The 21883-nt window shown below is 36.7% G+C and overlaps 1 protein-coding gene across 1 annotated transcript; it reads left to right on the top strand.

Annotated features, from left to right (window-relative positions):
* The first annotated feature begins 1111 nt into the window (after positions 1-1111).
* On the top strand, positions 1112-20561 carry LOC121853458 (sorting nexin-2-like). Its single transcript, XM_042347602.1, has 14 exons — positions 1112-1261; positions 6103-7146; positions 10800-10874; positions 11308-11484; positions 11987-12111; positions 12268-12406; positions 12810-12951; positions 13363-13484; positions 14800-14811; positions 15604-15834; positions 16373-16441; positions 17537-17680; positions 17926-18078; positions 18965-20561. The coding sequence occupies exons 1-14, from the start codon at positions 1112-1114 to the stop codon at positions 19013-19015; spliced, it is 2634 nt and encodes an 877-aa protein (XP_042203536.1). The 3' UTR covers positions 19016-20561.
* The last annotated feature ends 1322 nt before the right edge of the window (positions 20562-21883 follow it).

The raw sequence follows: 21883 nt of genomic DNA on the forward strand, positions 1-21883 counted from the left end.
CTAACCAATCTAACATGACCTGATCTAATCTAACGGTCTGACCTATGGTTATGTTCATGATATTTTTCTAACAATGATCAGTGTTAATTCACAGCCAGGAACTGTGTACTGGGAGTTAAAAACCAAAACTTAAGATCGAGATATTTGACAAAGTTCAACTCATATGTATGGTAAAAAAAATAAACAGGATGATGTAGACAAAAATCAATTTACGATTGATCATCTACAGTCATGTAAACAATGGCTGATACTGTATACAGTGGTTGGTAATTATTGAGGACACGCCCGTCGCCGAATTTGCATTGAACAATTATTTAAAAACGCCACAATTTCATGTTTTGGTGTGGATACCGCCGTCGTTTGGGCAAATGTGGGCATCAGATATAGGGTGGGGTAGGTGAAAAACGAAACCAGGTTTTTGTTATAGTGCAATATATATCTACTTATAAAAAATTCTGAATTAAAAAAAAAAAGTTTGAGACTGTCACAGGTTGTTTACAAATGGCCTGATGGAGTCATCTGGCTAGCTATCACTCACAGCGGCGCACAGCATCATCTTTCCTACTCATTCAAAGCACTTATTAATCCTATTTCTAATCTCTTTCAAATGTTGTATACATAATCAACCATATTCAAATTAAGTACAGTAAGTGGACAAACAACGGGAAACATAAAGTCAATTTAACTATGGACAGCTCAATAAAATTTAATATCATTAGGATATGCAGAGTGTAACCGATCAGCAGCGAAGAGGATAAAGGAAAAGTAAAGAAAGTTTTGGAGTAGCAATTTTGCTTATTCATCTGTATGACATTCAAAATGGTACTACATTGTGAATAATACAACATGCATCTATACAAAATCAAAATAATTCCTGCGTGCGTCTCTTATTGCAAACAGCGAAGGTGGATGTCAATAATTCAAGCAGGTTAATTGAACCTACCTGTCTTCTCCTTGAATATATGTAGAAACATACAGTGGCTTGGACACTGTAGTACATAAGTAAGTTTTTATATGCCTCAAAGTATTGTAAATGAATAATCACAACCGTTCTTTAATTAAAATATAAGATATTTATTTGGTCGCCAGCAGTGTTCGCTGGCAGACAAAAATGCTATCAGGGGAGTTACTTCCTGTGAGGCGGCTCAGACCAGCGGACGGGAAGATGGCAGACTCACGGGAACCTCCTCCTCTCTTTAACGACGACGACGACTCTCATAAGGAGGACGATAATGATGACCTGTTCACGTCGGCCGTCCAGGTGAGGCAAATGGAGGTAGTGAAGCTGTTAATGGAAGAGTTGTTCCATTGTCCAGTGTATTGTAATGGCAGACTTGCGGGATCCTCCCCCTTGCCAAAGAGACGGATAAGTGGTAGTTTCCCTTCATTTCTCTCTTGGGTTAAGCTAAATAATTATTATTTTGTTGAGTTAATGAGGTAATTCAGTGGTTAGGAGAAGATAGAAAGTTAGTGAAAAACAAAGAAAGTGGTATACATAATTAGAGTGTATACTTGGTATGAGTGAATTGCTAGTCGAATGTGAATTAATTTCGTGTTTGGATTACCAATATAGTTACAGTAATCATAATACCGTAGTTAAACACATCAGCTCTAACTATTTTATTGAGATAATACTAAAGGTTCTCTATAACAATGAGTTCCCTTTGTCTATTCCTTTTAGTTTAGAATGAAAAGACTGTACCGTACATAACATTCTTGTAGACAGTTGAGAGTGAGTGGTGATGTTTTATCTTTATCAACCACCAACAACAAAATTTTTAGAGAAATTACTCCAGATGATAATTATTCCTTTATACAACAAAACCGGAGGAGGAAAAGTTGGTAATAGTTTAGTTTAGTTCTACTACTTAAATTATGGTATTTATTTATTTAATTTTTTACTATTTATTTATTATTTCACCACTTAATGATCATTTAGGTGGTTGGTTACATTTGTTACATTTTTATGATCTTTAATGTCCAATGTTAGTACTGGGGGAAACTAAGAGTACTCTGAGAAAACCTGCCATGTTTGGTAGTGTCACACTGAATAACTCCCTTCTCACATCTCACATCGGCTGGGGACTGACCCAGGATACAATAGTGACTGATAATACACACATTACCACTGTACCACCGATATACAGAATACAAATGGGTGGACCAAGGAAATTTTTTTGCAGAAACAGAAAACGAAACCAAACCTAGTGTAACAGAACGGGCGATGGTCACTATCACTCTCCATCAACTTCCTCCGCTCCAAGGTTCCCACCCCCCTCACCAGCCCCCCCCCCCAAACACATGGAAATGATAATGAGCTTTACTTTTTTTTTTTTACAATGAAAGCATCAATCCTGATAAGATAAAATAATTTATCTTTCAATTGTTCTCTGTGGGTGTAGGTGCACTGTACTGTACTGTACCCTGACCACCATTGTATACTCCTGCCCACCTCACCTGCCTTGTTAACTGCCGTAAAGTGTCGTTAACTTTTGTTGTGGAACATTTTGTAAAGTGTAATTTTTTTAGATCCTTTTTCTTTTTCAAGTGGCAGTACAGATTTGGGGAGGACATAGTTATTAGCTGCTTCTTTAGGTGTTCAAGAGAGATGTATGTATGCTGAGGGTTGTTTTGATAAATTTATCTCTGCATTTGGGGTGTGAATGTTAGGTTAATATTATTAGAAGTCATGTTATTAGAGAAATAATTTGTTAGTAGCACCAACCATGAGGAGGGGTGTTGACAGAAAGACCTTTTTAATAGTAATAGTAGAACTTCCATTATCATCATCTCGTGAAGGCAGTGAATAAGGGTGAGTAAAGTTGAGGAGCCCACTTGTTTGTGGTTTGTTAACTTGTAAAATGTGCTGTTTATACTGTAGTAAGGTTTTATGTGTGTGTGTATGTATGTATGTATGTATGTATGTATGTATGTATGTATGTATGTATGTATGTATGTATGTATGTATGTATGTATGTGTCTTGTTGCATGTCCTTTGCTATTTTACTACATCAGATCAGGTTGACATGAGTAGAATTTTCCACGTCATATCAAGTGCCTATGCCAAAGACCAAAGAGTATTATGTGAAACCTGCTGAAGGATAATATTGGTTTGACTCGCATACCTGTAGCATAGAGCAATTAATTGTTGGTGAGAGGCTTTAAAACCTAACTGTGTGAATGATGGAGTTTGTCTCAAATTCTCGAGTATTTATATGCAGGTGAATATAAGCACAGTGAGGAGGAGGCTATTTAGGATTGATGATGAGCACCTTTTTTTATTCTCCATTGTGCTGGCTTAATTACATTCTATTGGTATGTAAGAATATATTGAATTTAATGGCTATGTTATTTGTAATCGCCCATCTTACTGAGCTTAATTTTTTTTTAGCAGTCACCCAATTATTTAGTGACGAGAGGATACAAATGTGCGAAGTGGTCACCGATAATCTCCGACATAATTCTAACGGTCGATAACTACTCAACGACTGTACTGTCGGTGACCACTCTTACTACTGCAGCTCTGTCGTGGGGGCTGCTCTAGATGTTAGGGTCTCAGGGGACGTAGTTGGTGCTTCAGTCATCCATTTCTCTCACTATAGCATACAGTTTGTTTGGTAGGTTGTGTACAGATTGCTTACCTAGTACAGTACTTCTTTACTTTTTTTCCCAGGAAGAATTTTTCAGACTTTTTTCATGTGTCTCTTCCCTTGTATGTGGATGTTGACAAATGTTTCTCCTTATTACTACATTATTTGTGTAGGACTGTAGATATGTTAAATGTGGTCCTTTAGTGTAGTATACTATTTATGAGTACAGTACTACAGGTGTATGTTTATCTTTTCCACCTTTATATATTCAATATACTGTTTATACATATATAGATATATATATTGACATCACTGTACTGTAACTATGTGTTAAATTAGCTTGCATAATTTTCTTTTGATATTTTTATTTTCAAGGCTTCATACTTAAAACAAATATATATACGTATATATACTTTGGTCATCAGTTTCTATAAATACTATTCAATACCTATTTTTATATTTTTCCGTTGCCTAGTTTTGCTTCAATGATTTGATATATTGTGCAGTGCTTTAAGAGTGAGGCTTTGCTAAGAATTATTATAAATTTGTTATTGTATGCATGGTAGATATTAAGGTTTATTTTTTATTAATTTTGACCATTTATTGTTTGCTTTAAGGCTAATGTGTTTTCTCTTTTTATTTTTTTTCATTATTTGTCCTCAAGGGTAAGAGTGTTCATGCTCATTCCTCTCAGCTGGGATAATGGTACTGTACTTATTTCATGGTCCCAGTGTATCATCTTTTAAGTTTTTGTTGCGAAAATGTCGTCTCGAGATTTCCGGTATCTTGCCTCCTCCTCTTTATCTTGTGTTTAGCTTCCTTTATCACTCATTGTACTGTCTTTTTCCCTCTCTCTCTTGGCATTCACACACACACCTCCTTGTACTATGTATACCATTATTCATTCCCACCTTTCTATGTTCCCTATCCATCCTCACCCTCATTCTCTGCTGCTGCCCCCCCCCCTCCCCCCTGCTCATTTAAGATCAGACGACATTTGGTAATTTTCTGTTTACTGTCACTTTGCCAAATTATCCCAGTGGGGAGAGAGTAGTGAGCATAGAACCACGAGCATGCCAGTGTTAGGTTGCTGTAATTGCACACCAAGGTCATGTCAAAGGTCAAGCAAGATGAGGTCAAGGTAGGTTGTCAATACTCTACATTTAAGCCTTTTTATTTTCCCATTAATTGATGTTATGTCATCTCCTTATGCATGTCCAAAAAGCAACCAATATTAAGCTTTTAAGACGGTTTGTTGTGGTTGTGTACTGTACTTGTGGTGAGTTACAATTGGCCAGTGTGTGTCAGGTCCTTAAGCTATATGTGAGTGTTATAATTCTTGGGTGTTGTTGAATTTGGAGATCACTTGAGGGGTTTGTGTAGTTTTGTATTTATTAAAGAGGAAGTATTACTGTGGTTTAGTGGACTGGGAGTTGATGCACAATGTAACTACTGTAGTGTAGAAAATAATTTAGGAACTGTGTAAGTGTTTTAATATTTTTACCTTTGGATTCCACACCATGTTGTGGGTGTTCTGTATGTGGTGCTTATACTGCCTCAGTGTGTCAGTAATACAGTTTACAGAATTATATTTTCTTAACATTTTGGTCAAGAATTTTCATCCTTTGAATTACAGCAAAGCAAGTTTCTCACAAATAATTCTTGATAAGAATTGTCAGAGTTGAGAGATAAATTATTCAGCAGTCTAGAATGGATGAATTGGGGCAAGATACGGTCCCATAATTCAAAGAAATTTATAAATTATACCTTTAAGAATATTTACACATTGAAAATAGTTTTATCTTATGGTGTTTCATGGTTAAATTCAGAGACTAGTTTCATCCTCAGTGATTGAGAACTGTACTGGATTATTGTAGTGTGTACTGTGTGTGTGTTACACTTGTTAGCTCCACAGTGTAATGGTAGACTGCTGTATAAGCTGCCCCCTAGGCTGGTGTGTGTGTACCATGCTATTCAAACTTTTTTGAATGATGTTACAGCAACACCTGCTCACAGTTGCCCAGATTATGGCTATTTTTAGGATGTCTTATGGCTGTTTGTAGGAAGGCAGTCTTGCCTGACACCACTCTGTGCTAGTGATGAATCGGTTTAATTGATGTTGTGCTGTATCTTGTTCTCCCTGGCAGACATGTCTCACCTTTAGTAGGGTCTTGTGTCGGTGTCATAAGAATTGACAACATAGTGTTAAGAAATTTGACAAACATAAGTACTGTAGATACTTATGGGAAGTTGTTAATCTTCCATCAGATGAGTTATTTTCTTGACGGGTTTACCCCAGTACTGTACTGTAGTAGAATTAAGTTGGTATTAAGGTATTTTGTTAATTAATACTCAGTCTGAAAATAAGTTAAATAATGCAGACATCATTTTACAGTGCAGTACTGTTTTTTTTTTTTTTTTACCATAACCTTGCTCGACCCTGACCTTGGAGTGCATCAACTAGCTGCATGTGCCGTGGTAGTGGTAATAGTTGTCACTCGTGTTGTTGCAGTCGCCCGTGAGCGAGCAGACTACTCCCGAGGACTGCAGGAAGGAGGAGGGGGCCAACGACCCCCTCACTTCCCCCCCACCTGCTGCCTCCCTCACCCCTGACCCCCCAGTTGGTGTCCAACCTGACCTTTTTGAGTCTAGTGAGGAACCCACTGAGGGCGGCTTCTCCTCCGTGTCTTTGGAGCAGCCTGCTGGGGGGGGAGGCATGCAGCAGGTCAGCACTGAGGCGCAAGACCCTGGTCCTTCACCCTTGCCCTCCCCTTCTTCCAGCACTGCCCAGGATCTTTGCACTCCTACACCTTCCACCAGCATTCTTGAAGAACACCCTTCTGTACTCTCACCATCTGCTGCTTCTAGCACTGCTGAGGAATCTCTCTCAATTTCTCCTTCCTCCACTATTTCCCTCACTACTGAGAACTCTCTCTCAATTCCTTCTTCTTCTACTGTTTCCAGCATTATTGAAAAACCTCATGATACTCCAGCGAACTCCTCCATTCCTAGTGTTACTGAGGAACAACCCTCTGCTCTCCCTCCCTCTATAGATCCCCTTAACATTAATGATCCATCTCTTTGTCCCCAACCCTTTACTCTCTCCAACTCTGCTGAACAATCCTATCCCACAACACATCCCTCCAATTCTGAACAAGAATTCCCAGCCTCTCCCCCTCCAACCCCAACATCAGGTGCCCAACTTGATTTCGGCATGACCCTCCCGCAGGAGCTGTCGTCTGAACTCTCTGCAACCCTGGTAGATGCACCTACTGTAGAGCCAGCAACAATGAGTAGTTTTGTTGCACCTGCTGAGGAGGCTAGTACATTGGACACTACACTTAATAATTCTGTGAAACTTACTAATGATGCTACTCTTGATGACCAGTCTGCTAACTGTAATGATGTCCAAGCTACTGCTGATACTGCTTCCCCTGCCACTGATGTACCCACTGCTGCTCACCAGCTTGGCACTGACCCCACTTCCATGCACGATACACCCAGTTTCCTTGGTGATGGTGACACTACTGAAATCTCCCTTGATGACAACACTCAGGTTTGGACCCTGGCTATGCTTCTCTTTAACAGTTAATGCTGTTCCTTTTGTAGCTTTACTACGGAGTGCAGTGGCAGCTGACTTGAGTTTCATAGATGTACTCGGATGCTTCCCATGAGTGAGCTGAGTATATTTTAAGGGTACAGGTACTATCAGGATAACTTCTTTTCATAGATTCCTACACATTTTAATTTAACCTCAGAATAATCCTTCAATACTAGACAGTGAAAAGATAAAAAAAATTATGTAGTTCTGTAGTCCATTTTTTATTTCCAAACATGCACATACAGTAGTTTCTATTTTTTCTTTTCCTTTACTTATATACTGTGAAGTAAGTATGAATCACATTTTGTATGGGAGGACTGTGTGTGACATCAAATTTAACATAGAATTGAGGGTGTTGTTCATTTCACCGGGCAAGTATCAACATTATCCATGACACCAAACACACACATTTAGTACACTGAAAAATACTGGATACTGAATCTTAACTTTTTTCTTCTTCTTTTTTCAGTCAAATGATTTTAAAACTAGCTGAAGTTACTTTTAACATTGGTGAAAGTACAGCTTGCATAATTTTGGAACATGTGGTAACAGAGTATTACCACGAGTTGATCAGGGAAGTTTCTAGTCTTAATATAATAGGTGATGTATACAAGCTATCAATTTAGTTTATGGTTTGATCGCTTGACGTTCAATATGTTACATTATTCATGAGTTATGGTATAAAGGACAGTTACTTCCTGCTCTACCTTTGGGTGCTGGTCAAATAGCTTGCAGGTTTTGTACATAAGGTTAAAGTTAGTTTAGTGTACTGTAGCACTTACAACCTTACCCGACTGTTGCTGGGTTTGAGGTCTGGAGCCAACCACCAAGTGCAACACCCTGGTTCATCTGCTTTAGCTCGAATATCTGGCTTAATAGTCTGGGAAGTGAAAGGCAATCAAGAACAGGGCTGTCTACATTGCCTTCATATGTCACAAAGGTTTAATCTTCAAGTGTGCTTTTATCCACACGTCTTGTAATAGGCTTAGAGTCTTTTCACTGATTCTTCTTAATGCCCTGTTAGGTTTGATTGGGTTAAGTTAGGTTACTGTTATGCTTATTTCAGTTACCTTGATTGTTTGTACAAAATGACCAGTGTAGGAAACTATAGTACTGTACTTGTGTCAGAGCTATTTTACTCTGTACAGTATATAGTTCAAAGCATGTGGGCCCAGATTTTAGTATTGTCATTATTGGTTTACTTTCTGCTGCTCTTACAGGGTATTGGTTGTGTCTAGATATGCATGGTTAGAGACGCGTGTCCTGTATTTTGAAACTCCTTGATGTGTGAACCTGCATGAAGTAGATATCGGTACAGTACTGTATTATCACTGTACAGGGCATGGTTGAAGAAATTGATTGGAATATTGAAATGGGGTGTGTACCCTCCTGTGGTAATTTCATTGCAAGTAATGGTAGTAGATTTTTAATTTGAAATGATTGGTTGATACTTATATGTTGTGTATATATTCTCCACAGTCTCTAGTGAGGTAAGGTCAGCTGACCACTTTTTTTTTAATATAAACAAATGGAAAGGAACCTGTTGAGTCAGGGATGCTGTTAAGTGAATTTCCACTTGGAAAAAAAGTAAATCCTTATTAAAAACTGAAGGAAACTCAACCTCCACAAAAGACAATTTAGTTTTAAAAACCTCTTGTGGGATGAAATTTGCCTTAGCTGTTGCTACTTTAAGTGAAACAGACCTGTTGATAAACACAGTACAGGTATTTATGTGACTGAAGTTTTACACAAGTCATAGTTCCAGATACAGTTATGGCTGAAGGGTAGAAATATTTGTAGATACTATTTACTGTACTATGTATGCTGAGCTGAAGTTTTTCATGGGTAGTTGTTGATGTAGGCCAGACCATGTGGTGTGTCAACACAAGTTAAAGGTGGTGACTACTGTATATTGAGTTGTATAGCAATCTTCTGGTGCTAGCTAAGCAAAGTGTAGCTTATGAGTGATGATAGGTGCTGTGTCAGTAGAACTTCAAATTAAGGTTTTATAAATACAGAGTTGCAGGTGTTATTTAGGTGAAGCCACGGACACAGCTGCATTTATTAACCCCTTGTGTACAGGTTCCTGCTTGAGGTCTATAGAACCTTCTGGCATTAGTGAACTAAAGTTTTAAAAGTAGTGTCCCTGTAGTGAAGGGGTTAAGGAAAAGGAAGAAGCTCTGCATGACCATAAAGTACAGTTGTTGTTACACACGGGTGTAGGGGATCTCTTCTGGTGACAGAATTTTTTACTAACGTTAATTAATGTATTTACAGGTACTAAGGTTTAGGTTTGTGGTTTACAATAGTATAACAAATATCACTGCCACGTTGCCCATTATAAGTAATTTAGTGCCATACTACTGTCCCTCCTACTAACATGGCTAGCCTTCTTGGACGCTGTTGTGTAAATGATTATTATTACCAGATTGTGTGGTGACGTTGTCTTACAATAACTAATACAGTATTTGTTTAGTGATATTTTTCTTTAGATTAATTTTATCTTAGTAGCTCAGCAGTCATCTAGTTTTTAAATCATATTTCACATTTATCAGATTCAATTTAAAATTTTAAGGAAAACTAAAAATGTACAATTAGTTTACTATTTTATTTTACAGTTATTGTTCTCTGTTGTTTATAATGGTAATTTAATAATCAGTGCCTGCCATTTCTTCCTCTGTGAATATAAATTTATTCCCAGTTTTGTGTTTGGTTAAAGTACAGTACATTAGTGTAAAAAATATGTCAATGTAGGTAAGGAGTGAGGAGACAATCATTAGTATAGAAGGTTTAGACTTTCAGGGGATTCAGTTTATAGATATACAGTACAGTAAAACCCTACTACTGTACATTAATTCAGTTTTAGACAGTATGAACAAAGGCACAATTTGAAATGCCTTCAGAATTCTTATTTTGTTAGAATTGTGCCAAACATTTGAGAACTTCATGTGGTACAGATAACATGTGCTTCTCTGACCCACACTTATGAGAGTGGTATGTGTGTGTGTGTGTGTTCATTTACAAGCATACCTATTAAAACACAGCCTCATAGAAGTTAGAAAGTGGATTTGCAACTATTGTATATAATAAGAAAATGATTAAAATCTAAAAAAAAAATATTAAAACTTCCATTTGAGATCTGTTTTGGGAAGAGCTGAGGTATAATTGATAGGGTGGCATTCATAGTCTAGTGATCTCTCTGTACAAAACTGGACTACTATAGATTCAGTCCTTCCTTTCTCATATGACATTGTGTTCTCGCTGCAAGAAATGGCATATATATTGAACTTTTGAATTATCTTAACCACAGAGAAGATTTAATTTTCCTCTTAGGACTGTGTCAGCTGTCAAAAAGAAATACACCTGTATCGTACATATAAGCTGAGGTGTCTTCCTTGTCACTTTCAAATCATCCTGTTCAAACTTAATAAATCTCTTCAGTAAGTTATCCAGTGAAAGAATGATGAATCGTGCAGGTAGTTCAGTGTTTCCTTCTCTGTAATAATTTCCTTAGTTACTTTTGGATATTTTCCTGAGTTATGTCCCCCAAGTCTGCTTAGGCCCCCCCCCCTCCCCCCCCCTGGCCAACATAATCTTACCATCCTCAGGAAGTGTCGCTGGAGGAGGAACCAGATGGAGAATTGTTTGACACTTCCTCAACACCCAAGTTACAGCTTAACCAGGTTGGTGTATGGCTTACTTGTGTCTGATTTGGTATAATACAGTAAGTGTTTCTAGAGACTGATGAGGAATGTTGATTCTGTACTCAGGGTATGTGAGCTACTGTACCCTGAAATGTGAGAGAGCAAGGAAGTGTAAAGAGTTACATCAAGGTTGCTGTTAGTCAATAAAATCGGGGAAACGCCAGGGAAAATTTTAATTTATCATTCAAGTCAGTGAAATGTTGGGAAATTGCGAGAAAAAGAGTGTGATATAATGTACTTGTGAAGTATGTCACTTAGTCAGTACAGTACAGTACAGTACAGTGTTGCTGGTCAAGTATTACCATTAGTTTCAGGTAATGGTAAGATGAATCAGTAATGAAGTGCTTGAAGCTTTGCAATATCTAAAGCAACATAGTTTTGGTACCCTTCACAATGATGATTTTTCTCGCAGGATCCCACCGAGCACTCTCTGCCTGCATCCAGCATCTTGCCCCCAATGGGAGCTCCTCTGACACCTCCAATAGCCCCCATAACTCCGACCACCACACCAAACCTCACCCCGAGTATCACCCCAGCGGCTCCAACACCTGTTTCCTCGATGGCTGTGTCGAGACCATCACCAGAGCAGGTACAGTTGCCCATAGGTATAGTGCGCCACCCCTTCGTTGCTTTTCAGAACACGTGTCAACATCAGAATCACTTTATGAATGAATCGGTAATGTGAGGAGAGCAGTTAACCAATTAAAATATTAAAAGTGGCGTTCCCGTAGTGAAGGGGTTAAAATAATGTGCAGTGTTTGTGAAAGCAGAATTTATTTTAGTGTTGGTTTATTGATTCGTACAATGTGGACAAGTGTTAGCAGAAGTAAGATATAGAAACTGATAGATAAATACTTACTGTACCTCTGTATTAATACCTTCATTACCTATATTTGATAAGATAATTCTCATGTGTTGAGACACAAACATATTTTTTAGTGACTTCCCGAACTCACCTTTATAAATGTGAACACAGGTACAGTACGTTCTGCAGTATAGGTATTTGTTTCTGATTTTCTCTTACCATGAATGTTTATATTAATTTTTTGTAGCATGAGTGTTAATTATATGTTGTGTATATTCAATTTCAGTTGGAAAGTGAGAGTGGTGATGAATTTATCCAGATTTCAGTATCTGACCCCCAGAAGATTGGTGAAGGGATTAGCTCTTACATGGCTTACAAGGTCACCACTAAGACCAACATTACATACTTCAGGTGAGATGGAAGCATGCATTATCACCAGTTTGGTCCTCTAATGTAAGGTAGTGTAGTGAGGAAGTCTTTGGATTTACTTAGTTATATAATGTATAAGTAATAGAAGTTTATGCAGCAGAGATTCAGGCTGTGTTAACTAGTTGGCCTTCTTAACAGGAAAAAGAACTGGAGTGTGATGCGTCGGTTCAGTGACTTCCTCGGGCTACACAGAAAGTTGGTTGAGAAACACCTTCACTCCGGGCGTATCATCCCACCTGCACCAGAGAAGTCGGCCATTGGCACTACTAAGATCAAGGTTAGTGTTTACTTTGGCTCTGTATTTCAAATTACCGGTGTCATGTGGCACCTGAGACCCCACTCCTCACAACATAAGATTAGACTCCTTCATTGATATGTGAAGAGTGCCAGTGCTCTCACTTAGCTCAGCCATGTCATTGTTGTTGTTCACTTTGTACAGGTATCTGTATTTCTCTGGCTGAATAAACTGTTTCATGGCAAAAGAAATATGTTGCAGTGTTTGTTAAGTCAGTATTATACAGAATATTATGTTGTCATGTATAGTAATTGACTTAAAGGATATGAGCCTTAGAATTTAGTCATGAGTATTGAATTATCAGTGTGGCTCAGTACTTGTGCTGCAGCAGTGGTATAGGTAAGGTAAGAAGACTGTCTAACACACATGACACCTTCTCCATCAGCTGAGCAGTGACAAGAGTACAGATTCTTCGTCGACTGATTTCATCGAGAAGCGTCGAGCATCTCTTGAGCGCTACATGAACCGTACAGGAGCTCACCCAACTTTAAGAGCAGACCCTGACTTCAGAGAATTTATTGAGTTGGGTGAGTGTTATGACATTGTATTTATCTTTGATCTTTTAAACCCTTGGATCATCAAGGAGAGACGACACGATCCAATACGAAAGATGTGTTGTACAGTACAGTATATTGAAAGAATCAAAAGGTTTATTGACTAAAATATGACACTGAGGGTTTCTAATAAACTAAATGAAGTGTTTTGTATGAAACCATTCCTTATACAGTACTAACACATATTGTCTTCTTTAAAAAATTATCTTTTCTTCTATCAGTTTAGGATTTAATATCTTTATACTTTATTTTATTTAGTTACCTTATTTAGTGCTCAATACATTCCATAATGAGTGTAAGATTAAGTAATGTTTGGAACTTGAGATGAATCTTACTGGATATATACTGACTCTTAAAAGTAATTTATACATTGGACTCACACAGATGCGGAGCTGCCCAGAGCTACACAAACTTCAGCCCTCAGTAGTGCTGGTGTGCTGAGGCTTTTCAACAGAGTGGGAGAGACGGTTAATAAGATGACTTTCAAGATGGACGAGAGTGATCAGGTATATAATGTGACTCGAGTGTCATTGCCAGATGTTTAATGTCCTTGTATTCCTGTCTTATCCTAATACACTTTTTTCTTTTATATATCTGTTAAACTTCTGATTCCTGCAGAAGTACAATAATTTAATTTCATCCCCCCACGTACTGTATATTTACACTCGCTACAGTATTGCACTCCATAGTTACTATATATTATTCATACAAGTATATGTTTAGATTGAGATCAGTATTTTTTAATTTTTTGGGTGTAAATGTTTGTAACATCTTCACAGCTTGATGTATTCTCTCATCTTCTTTATCACGAGATATATTTCGGTGTTGCCATTTTCATGAATGTCCTCGGATCTTTTCATATCAGTGTACACTTTCTCTTCACATTTTCTTAGTTATAAAGCACACCTATAACACAATGGGTCTTGTACTGTATACTGTCAAGAGAATAAGACAGTGTGTTGTATAATTTGTCACGTGCGTATGGTCGTTGGGCAAATTATATGGATGGTACTAATGAAGTTGGTCCTAAATTTGCTCCATACATGGGAAACATTAACACAGTAGTTATGTGGGAAAAACCATCAATTGATAAAGCTAGGTACATAGTACATGCCTGATGTGAGGTGGTTGAATAATACAGTAATAATGGTTTCAGTGTACAGTACAGTATATGACTTGGGTAACTACAGTAGGTTCACAAGTTACACACACACACACACACACACACACACCAGTGTTAGAGATGAAGATTAAATGTTGTGTAAGAGGTGTAAGTGTTAATGGTAGTGCATAGATACAGTTTAAGGTGTTTGTTGTATTTGGAAAGGCTCCTTCCTAGTATACATATAGAACAGTATTTTGAATGTAGGGAATTACATTTTGGATATAAAAGTGTGCATTGGTCCCCAACTAATATAAAAGTCTAAAGATAAGTTTGTCTTAAATATACTTTAGCTTTTAACATAATTTTAAGTAAATTTCTAATATTTTAATATATTTTCATAAATAAGCTGCCTGTGATATACAGATAACAATAAAAATCGAATGTACAGTAATTATTTAAAATATTAAAATCCAAAATGTACAGTGTACAAAACTTGACATGGATGCTATACAGAAGCCTTGCTTTATTCTTGTGTTATGTTATATTGACTCATGCTTTGTTCAAGTTCTGTTGCTTCATAAAACAGTATAAATTGTCATCTTCATGGTGTGTGTTAGTGTTCTCCTTATGCTAGCACCTGATTGTCAAGGCCAATATACAACTTGGTTATCTCTCTGTTAAGTCGCACTTTTTTTGCCCTTCTCACATGCTTCCAGGCGGAGGGACAGGTAAATCCATGGAAATTTTTTGTTTTAATAATATACAGTGTCCAGTAAATCACTTCTGTTAAACCTACAGTACAGTATAGACTATTGTATGGCTGTCTCCTGTTATGATTCTGTTGATTGAGGTCGAATGAATGAAACTGTCTTGTATGGAATGATTCGGTTTTAGTATTTACACGTTATAGCAAAATAGTTATTAAGAACATTAAATATAATCTGAGAATTAAATTTTATCTGTGAATAGTTGAAATTTTCCAAGTTCACAATTACTGCAGATTTTTTATAACAAATAAACTGTCGTCCGCCGATCATTGTATTTTCCGAGTCACATAAATACTCATCAGTTCCCCTCAAACAAGATGTTATAATATTTTAATTAAGTTTGGCCCTTCAAAGTTGCTGATGTAAATTGTACTTTTCCCTAATTATTATTGTCTCTTAAATATTAGAGAACGATAAACCTAAATTAAGTTTTGTAAAGATGGTTTAATTATTTTTTATACTTCTAAGTTTAATTACAATTTATATTTATTCTGTGAAGTACTTAGTAATTCTTAGTTGATGCATCTAATTTTAATGGTCTCAAAGGAGAGGAAAAATGCATGATACTGTATATATATACTGTATATAAATTTTTTAACTATATTTAATGTTCATTAATAATGTAATAAAGATTTTAACCCGGTTAATTTCCGAGTTGTGTGCGTTTCATTCTGTATATCCTTATGAGATCCCAGGTTCTAGGTTTTGCTTTGATTAGATTTTTTTGCATCATGATTTTCTCTGCACCAACAGTGGTTTGAGGAGAAGACACAACAGATTGAAAGCCTCGACGCACAGTTGCGTAAGCTTCATGCGGCCATGGAGGGTTTAGTGGCATACCGCCGGGAGCTGGCTACAAGTACAGCATCATTTGCAAAGTCTACAGCTGTCCTTAGTAGTGTAGAGGAACATTCATCCCTCAGTAGAGCTCTACACCAGCTAGCAGAGTCTACAGAGAGGACACAGACCATCCACCATGCTCAAGTATGTGTGTGTGTGTGTAATAATAATAATAATAATAATTAAAGGTTTATTGAAAGAGCATGGCAGCCGGAAGGCTGAAAGTGTGTGTGTGTGTGTGTGTGTGTGTGTGTGTGTGTGTGTGCTGCTTCATATTACTGTGCTTAACTGATGATTAACTATGATTGAAATTTTGAGGTGAAGTTATAAGATCACTCGATACTTGAACTAGAAATACCATCATTTGTGAGTGAAGTTAAGGTCATTTTACTTTTATTTTGATAATAGAGTATTGTACAGTATTGATAAAATATAAAAAATTTAAGAATTTAAGGCTTTCTGCCCCTGTTTGTTGAGGGTCATTCAAAAATATTCTAGTATTATGAGAATTATAGTATATGTATGTACTGTACACTATGTGCCTTACCCAGATTTGATAATGTGAAATGATGTAGAATAATAGATTGAGGAAGCAAACTTCATAACATTATTGTATTTTTTTGTAAGTTTTAATTGTGGAGTTTTGTATTTTTTATATATAAATTTGTCTCCACTCTACTAGGCAGATGCTGACTTCTACCTGTTGAGTGAAACCACCAAAGACTACATCCAGCTCATTGGAGCAGTGAAGGTGATTAGTTGTCTCTTTTATGCTTCTTGATTAAGTGTCTTGTCATTGTGGACTAGTTAATGCCATATTCACTTGAGCATCAGTCTGTATTCTGCCACAGAACATTTCACTTGTACAGTACTGTACAGCTATACAGTATTTTCAAACTACATTGATAATAGTTAACCCATGCACTTGCCAGGTCCCATGAAATCTAAGGAATACAGTAATATATCCCTGATAGCTGGAACAGTTGGTGCAAAGCGTTTCTGAGTTTGAAAGATTTCTGGGTATTGAGACAAATTCTTATCCCCGGAAACCTGGAAAAAATCGCTCATTTATGGAATTTTTCTTGGCATTGGTGAATGTTTCCGAATCTAAACTATCCATCTGGTACAGAGCACTGTTGCTATAGAGGCTTCACTTTAGTTGGACAGCCACAGCAGATGCTGTTGTTTTGAGCTTATGATACAGGCATGCCAAATGGCAATATGACCATAAATGGTAGACATACCCACTCCATATTTGTCAATTAACACTTAAACACACTTTTTCTTCCAGTATGTTCAGAATGTCTAATTTTTCATTTACGTCAGTCTTTTTGCTGTGTTTGTCCTCGGCCCCCTGGTGCAATGTTTTTTTTTTTTTTGTAGGTTTTCTGTACAAGTGCTGTAGACTAATAATAATAATAATAATTAACGGTTTATTGAAAGAGCTTGGCAGCCAGAAGGCTGAAAATATACAGTTACATATTTGGGGAATGGGTTTCGAATTACAAATAATATACAAGTAACATAAGTGATACAAATAAGATATATAATAACTAGATGGGGAAAAGCTCAAACTACAGTGCATTTCAACATAGTGACAGTGCAAGAAGTAGTGTTTACTGGGAGTGAATACACTGGTTTATTACAAGTTATTGAAAATTTTTACAATGGTTGGGACTGGGCTGTTCTTATAGCGATCAGTTCGTGCACGTATGGGCTGTACTTGTACATGCGCTCTCTACACACTAGGCTACAGTATATGAGATGCTAGATAATCTGTTATATCACTGTTATCCCATATCTCTCATGAAAGGATTTAATCAGTGTTTCATGGTTCTCTCTGCAGGATGTATTCCATGAGCGAGTCAAGACATTCCAGACTTGGCAGCATGCACAGGCAATGTTGTCTAAGAAACGTGAAGCCAAGGCTAAAGCGGAGTTGGCTGGTCGTATGGATAAAGTACAGCAGGCCCAGGAGGAGGTGGCTGAGGTAAGATGACATTTATGTACGGTTTGTTACTGTATTGGTTCATTGGTCTCTGTGTATGTACTGTACAATCACCTAAATCAATGATGTTACTATTTCCAGAAACTTTCAACCATAAAGTTATTAAAGTTATCATAGTTTTCATAGTGAAGCTCTTACTTATTGGTGGTTCCCTGTTAAATGTGAACCTACTGATAATATGAAGTTGATACATTGTTGACATGTTTTATTTTCAAATTTTTCTTCAGTGGGAAGTAAAAGTAGAAAGAAGTCAGGAAGAGTTTGAGAGAATTTCTCGTGCCATCAAGAAAGAGATGGAACAGTTTGAAGTTGTGCGTGTGAAGGACTTCAAGGACATGATAGTCAAATACCTAGAAGCCCTTATGACCTCACAACAGCAGGTGGGTGAGATATTAATGTTGAGGTATTTGAACACTAGGGAGATGATAATCATAGGAAGATAGTACAAGTAATTATTTCAACAACTACAACATTGTGCTTGTTTGATAAGTATTTTTCTTAGGTAATTGTTCTTCAGACACCAGAGTATTTGTGTAATGATGTTTTAGCTGAGCTGCATGGAGTGGAATGCATTTATTAGATAGACTACATAACAGCCAATTTGACACACTGTCTCATACAATTGGAGTTACACTACTGTACTTGGTTTCAATGGAATGGAATTAGATATGATGTACAATCAAAGACAAAGTCGTGTCGCGGTTTTGTCCGAAGATTAAATATAACTCGTGAGACATTATGAGAGCCGCCTACCACAAGGCAGAGCGCACCAAAAGTTTAGCCCTTTGGCATATGTTTTCACCAAATTTCACGACACGACTTTTGTCTTTCATTATACAATACAACACGGGTGCCGAATAATTTTTTAGAGGGTGTACCATGGAAATGAGGTCATGAGTTACTTGTCAAGTGGTTGTGGGCTGTAAGAAGAATAGACAGAGGATTTGAAATTACAGGATACTGTACTGTACTTCCATCTACAGCTATCAAGGGATAAGTAGAGTGGGTGAGGCAAGGCATGTGATACTTTGGGTTGAGAGAACTGCTGTAATATGATTGTGACTAGCCAGATTCAGTTTTGCTGGAATAAGACAATGTTTTTCATGTTAACTTCAGTACTGACATTAGGTTTTAAAATATATTCTTACTTTCATTCAGGTAGTTGTATTAAAGTATTAACTCCCATTTGTAAAGTCATTAAATTTTTGCATGGACTCTGCCTTAAGCAGATTATACAAATGATGACTTCTTATGTTTCTCCCACAGATTACCAAGGTTTGGGAGACTTTCATCCCAGAAGCCAAAGCTATTTCCTAGACAGTCAGATGACATCAGCAGTCATCCTCTTCAATGAACTACCCCAACTAAGAGCTCCTGTTGAGCCCATTTTTTTGTCACTGGTGTCCATTATGTGCATCCTGGAACTTGCATCTATTATTCAAACCAGTTATCAGCATTCCTACCTTGGGTTTAGGTGTTTGGGTGTGATGAATTGTTCCGATTTTTGTGAGTGAAGTGCAGCCTTAATTCTTTGATATATTGAATTTAATAGTTTTTATAATCTTCTTTTATAAGGCATAGTGTAGGAAGTGTCCTCTAGAATGTTAACACAGTGTGGAGTATCATAATGTAGATTTTTTTTCCTTCCCCATATCTTGTGTTGGTCATTCCCAGTGGATCTCTACTTTATCAATGCCTTCTCAAAGTACATTATTTTACAACCTGGAAATAGAATCTTTTTCATTTGCATGTTTCCAAGTAGCTTGAAACAGATACGTTTTATTACTCTTTCATAATCATCTATAGGTCTTTCTACAATAGGTAGTGTATGCATAGCAGTATAAACGGAGAATTTCTTAGGTATGTATACTGCATCACCCCCAGTGTTACCTTTGGAGTCATTTTCTTTCATTTTCTTGGTTATCTGGATACCTTGGCATTTTGGTAATAAATATTGGTTTGTCATCTGTTTTTGTTTGTATATTTTAGAAAGAAGTTTATAATAAGAACTTCTATTTGAATGGGTTATTATGCAGCAATTGTATCTAAAACTCTTATTGAATAAATGTATAACAACAATTGGTACCAGATTAATGATATAGTAAATTAGTTCATGATACCAAGTTAAAGACCAAACTAGAGTATGGTGTCAGTCTCTTAACCTAGTAGGGAACCACTTTGTTAAAATCTATTCAGTTATGAAGTATTTTGAGGCATAACTGCTAAAGGTAGTTACATAAAGATCTGAATGTATTTACAGTGGGTTATAATTCCTTTGATTTAAGTAAGGGTCAGTTAATCAGTAGTCTGACGTAATATTTAATACTATATTATGTTTGGTGGTTTATTTGTAAATCAATTTCTGGATTTATTTTAGCTTGTGATATGGTCATGAGAAGTCTAAAAACCTACATATTTGTTGATCTTTTTAAATTCTTTAATGGAGGGGAGTAAATAAGTTAGATTTGAACATGCTTTAGGTTTAGTAAATAATACAACAGGTAGTGCAAAGAAGAGTATTATGTTGGCCTACAGTAAGTAGTGTCATTTGTACTCATTATTATTCCTCGACGTGTAGTCTTTCATGCACGTGGCCTGTTCAACAATGCATGAAGGCTTATTGACAGTACGATCTTCCCAAATAAACATAAAGAATAACTTTTGTCATTAGACTTGAGTTGAACTTGGTTGGGATCATACAGAAATACAACTTGTTTCTTGTACATTCTCACTGTTATTTTAGCCTGTATTTTTTTGCTTAAGATGGTGTTTGTTGTATACATTTTTGATTAGGCTCAATTATCTGCTGAACTGATTGTACAGTATATATAAAATCTATTTAAAGAACCAAAATGAATAACAAGTGTGTTTTTCATTCTCCCAAAGGTAATGCAAAGTCCCCCTTATTTTGCCATGATGTAAAATCTTCAGTGAAACTCATGATTAATGACAGTAAATTGTTTTTACTATTGTTTAGTCTGTTTCCACAACCATGGTTCCTACAGGTGACCCAAATGATCCATTCGTACAGTTTTGTGGAAGGCCAGCACTAACTGTGGGCCTTTCTAAAGTAATATGACAAAGATAAGTCATATTACTAATCCCATGTATGTATATTCAAGGCATCAACAGTATTCTTCTCCAATTTCAGAAATTTTTTGCTAAAGTATAGAAAAAATTGTGCATACCAGGGGCACACAAGCCTCACGTCTTTTTCTTTATCCCTGCCCTAACCTTCAAGAAAACTTTATTGTTTTAACCATTTACTATTGTACATTTTATAAATTCCTTCATAAAACAATATTACTGAACTGTATTTTTTATTTTCTGTTGGAGGGGCAAGGACACTTCCTTTAGGTAAACCCCTTCTGGGAACATCATCCCAGAGTACGGCCACTTTCACACGAACGTTTTACCTGTCACTTCCGTTCAGCTTCGTCTGTTCGTAATGAAGAACCTAAACAAGATGCTTGCTTGTGTGTATCCGATGAATAAAATCTGGACAATCGAAAAGAAAGCGTAAATGGTGGGTCAGTCCATTACATAGCACCATACATTTATAAAGTGCATTTTACACTTTATATTTAGATTAAAAAGATGATGTGAAATGTGAAGAATCCCACAACAATGACTGGTTTTGCACTTGCACAATCAGTAGTTAGTTCTGTGTGTAGTGCTTTGTTGAAACATGTTTTTTATATATAGTATTCAGTAGAATTCTCATAATCATTACAGTATTCACAATAATTGGTAAGTTATGAAATTATATTATGTGAACCTTATACAAAAGTGAACATGTAACCGAGTGACTGTAAACTGGACGTTGGTACACTGAGAAGTTAGTAGGAAACCTGCTGAAAATTTAACCCACTCTTGAGTAAGGGTCAGCTTAAGTTTGGTTAAAGGTTTAGTTTAAGCTAACTAGGTTGTATTAACTTTAATTAAGCTGAGTTTAAGATCAAGGTTAGCTTCAGTTGGAGTTATCCAGCACCCCACTACAGTCAGGTATTCCATCACTTTACAGTTCCTGAAAGGTAATTTAATATGCATTTTAGAAATGCAATACCACACTTTATTGAGTTCTAAATAAAATTGCCGAGCTTTGAAACTAATTAATAATAGATATTGAAGCTGTTATTGTTTCATATTACATAATATTCATTCATGTATCTTCTGGAGTCCAAA

Source organism: Homarus americanus, unplaced genomic scaffold, assembly GCF_018991925.1.
Source record: "Homarus americanus isolate GMGI-L3 unplaced genomic scaffold, GMGI_Hamer_2.0 scaffold4896, whole genome shotgun sequence".
Classification (NCBI taxonomy): Eukaryota; Metazoa; Arthropoda; class Malacostraca; order Decapoda; family Nephropidae; genus Homarus; species Homarus americanus.

Bases quoted from the DNA above. Each gene is read 5' to 3' on its own strand.
- LOC121853458 (XM_042347602.1), top strand. From the start codon at position 1,112: ATGCTATCAGGGGAGTTACTTCCTGTGAGGCGGCTCAGACCAGCGGAC. The intron at 12,952-13,362 runs GTGAGTGTTATG...GGACTCACACAG, and splicing joins CAGAGAATTTATTGAGTTGG to ATGCGGAGCTGCCCAGAGCT. The intron at 17,681-17,925 runs GTAAGATGACAT...ATTTTTCTTCAG, and splicing joins CCCAGGAGGAGGTGGCTGAG to TGGGAAGTAAAAGTAGAAAG.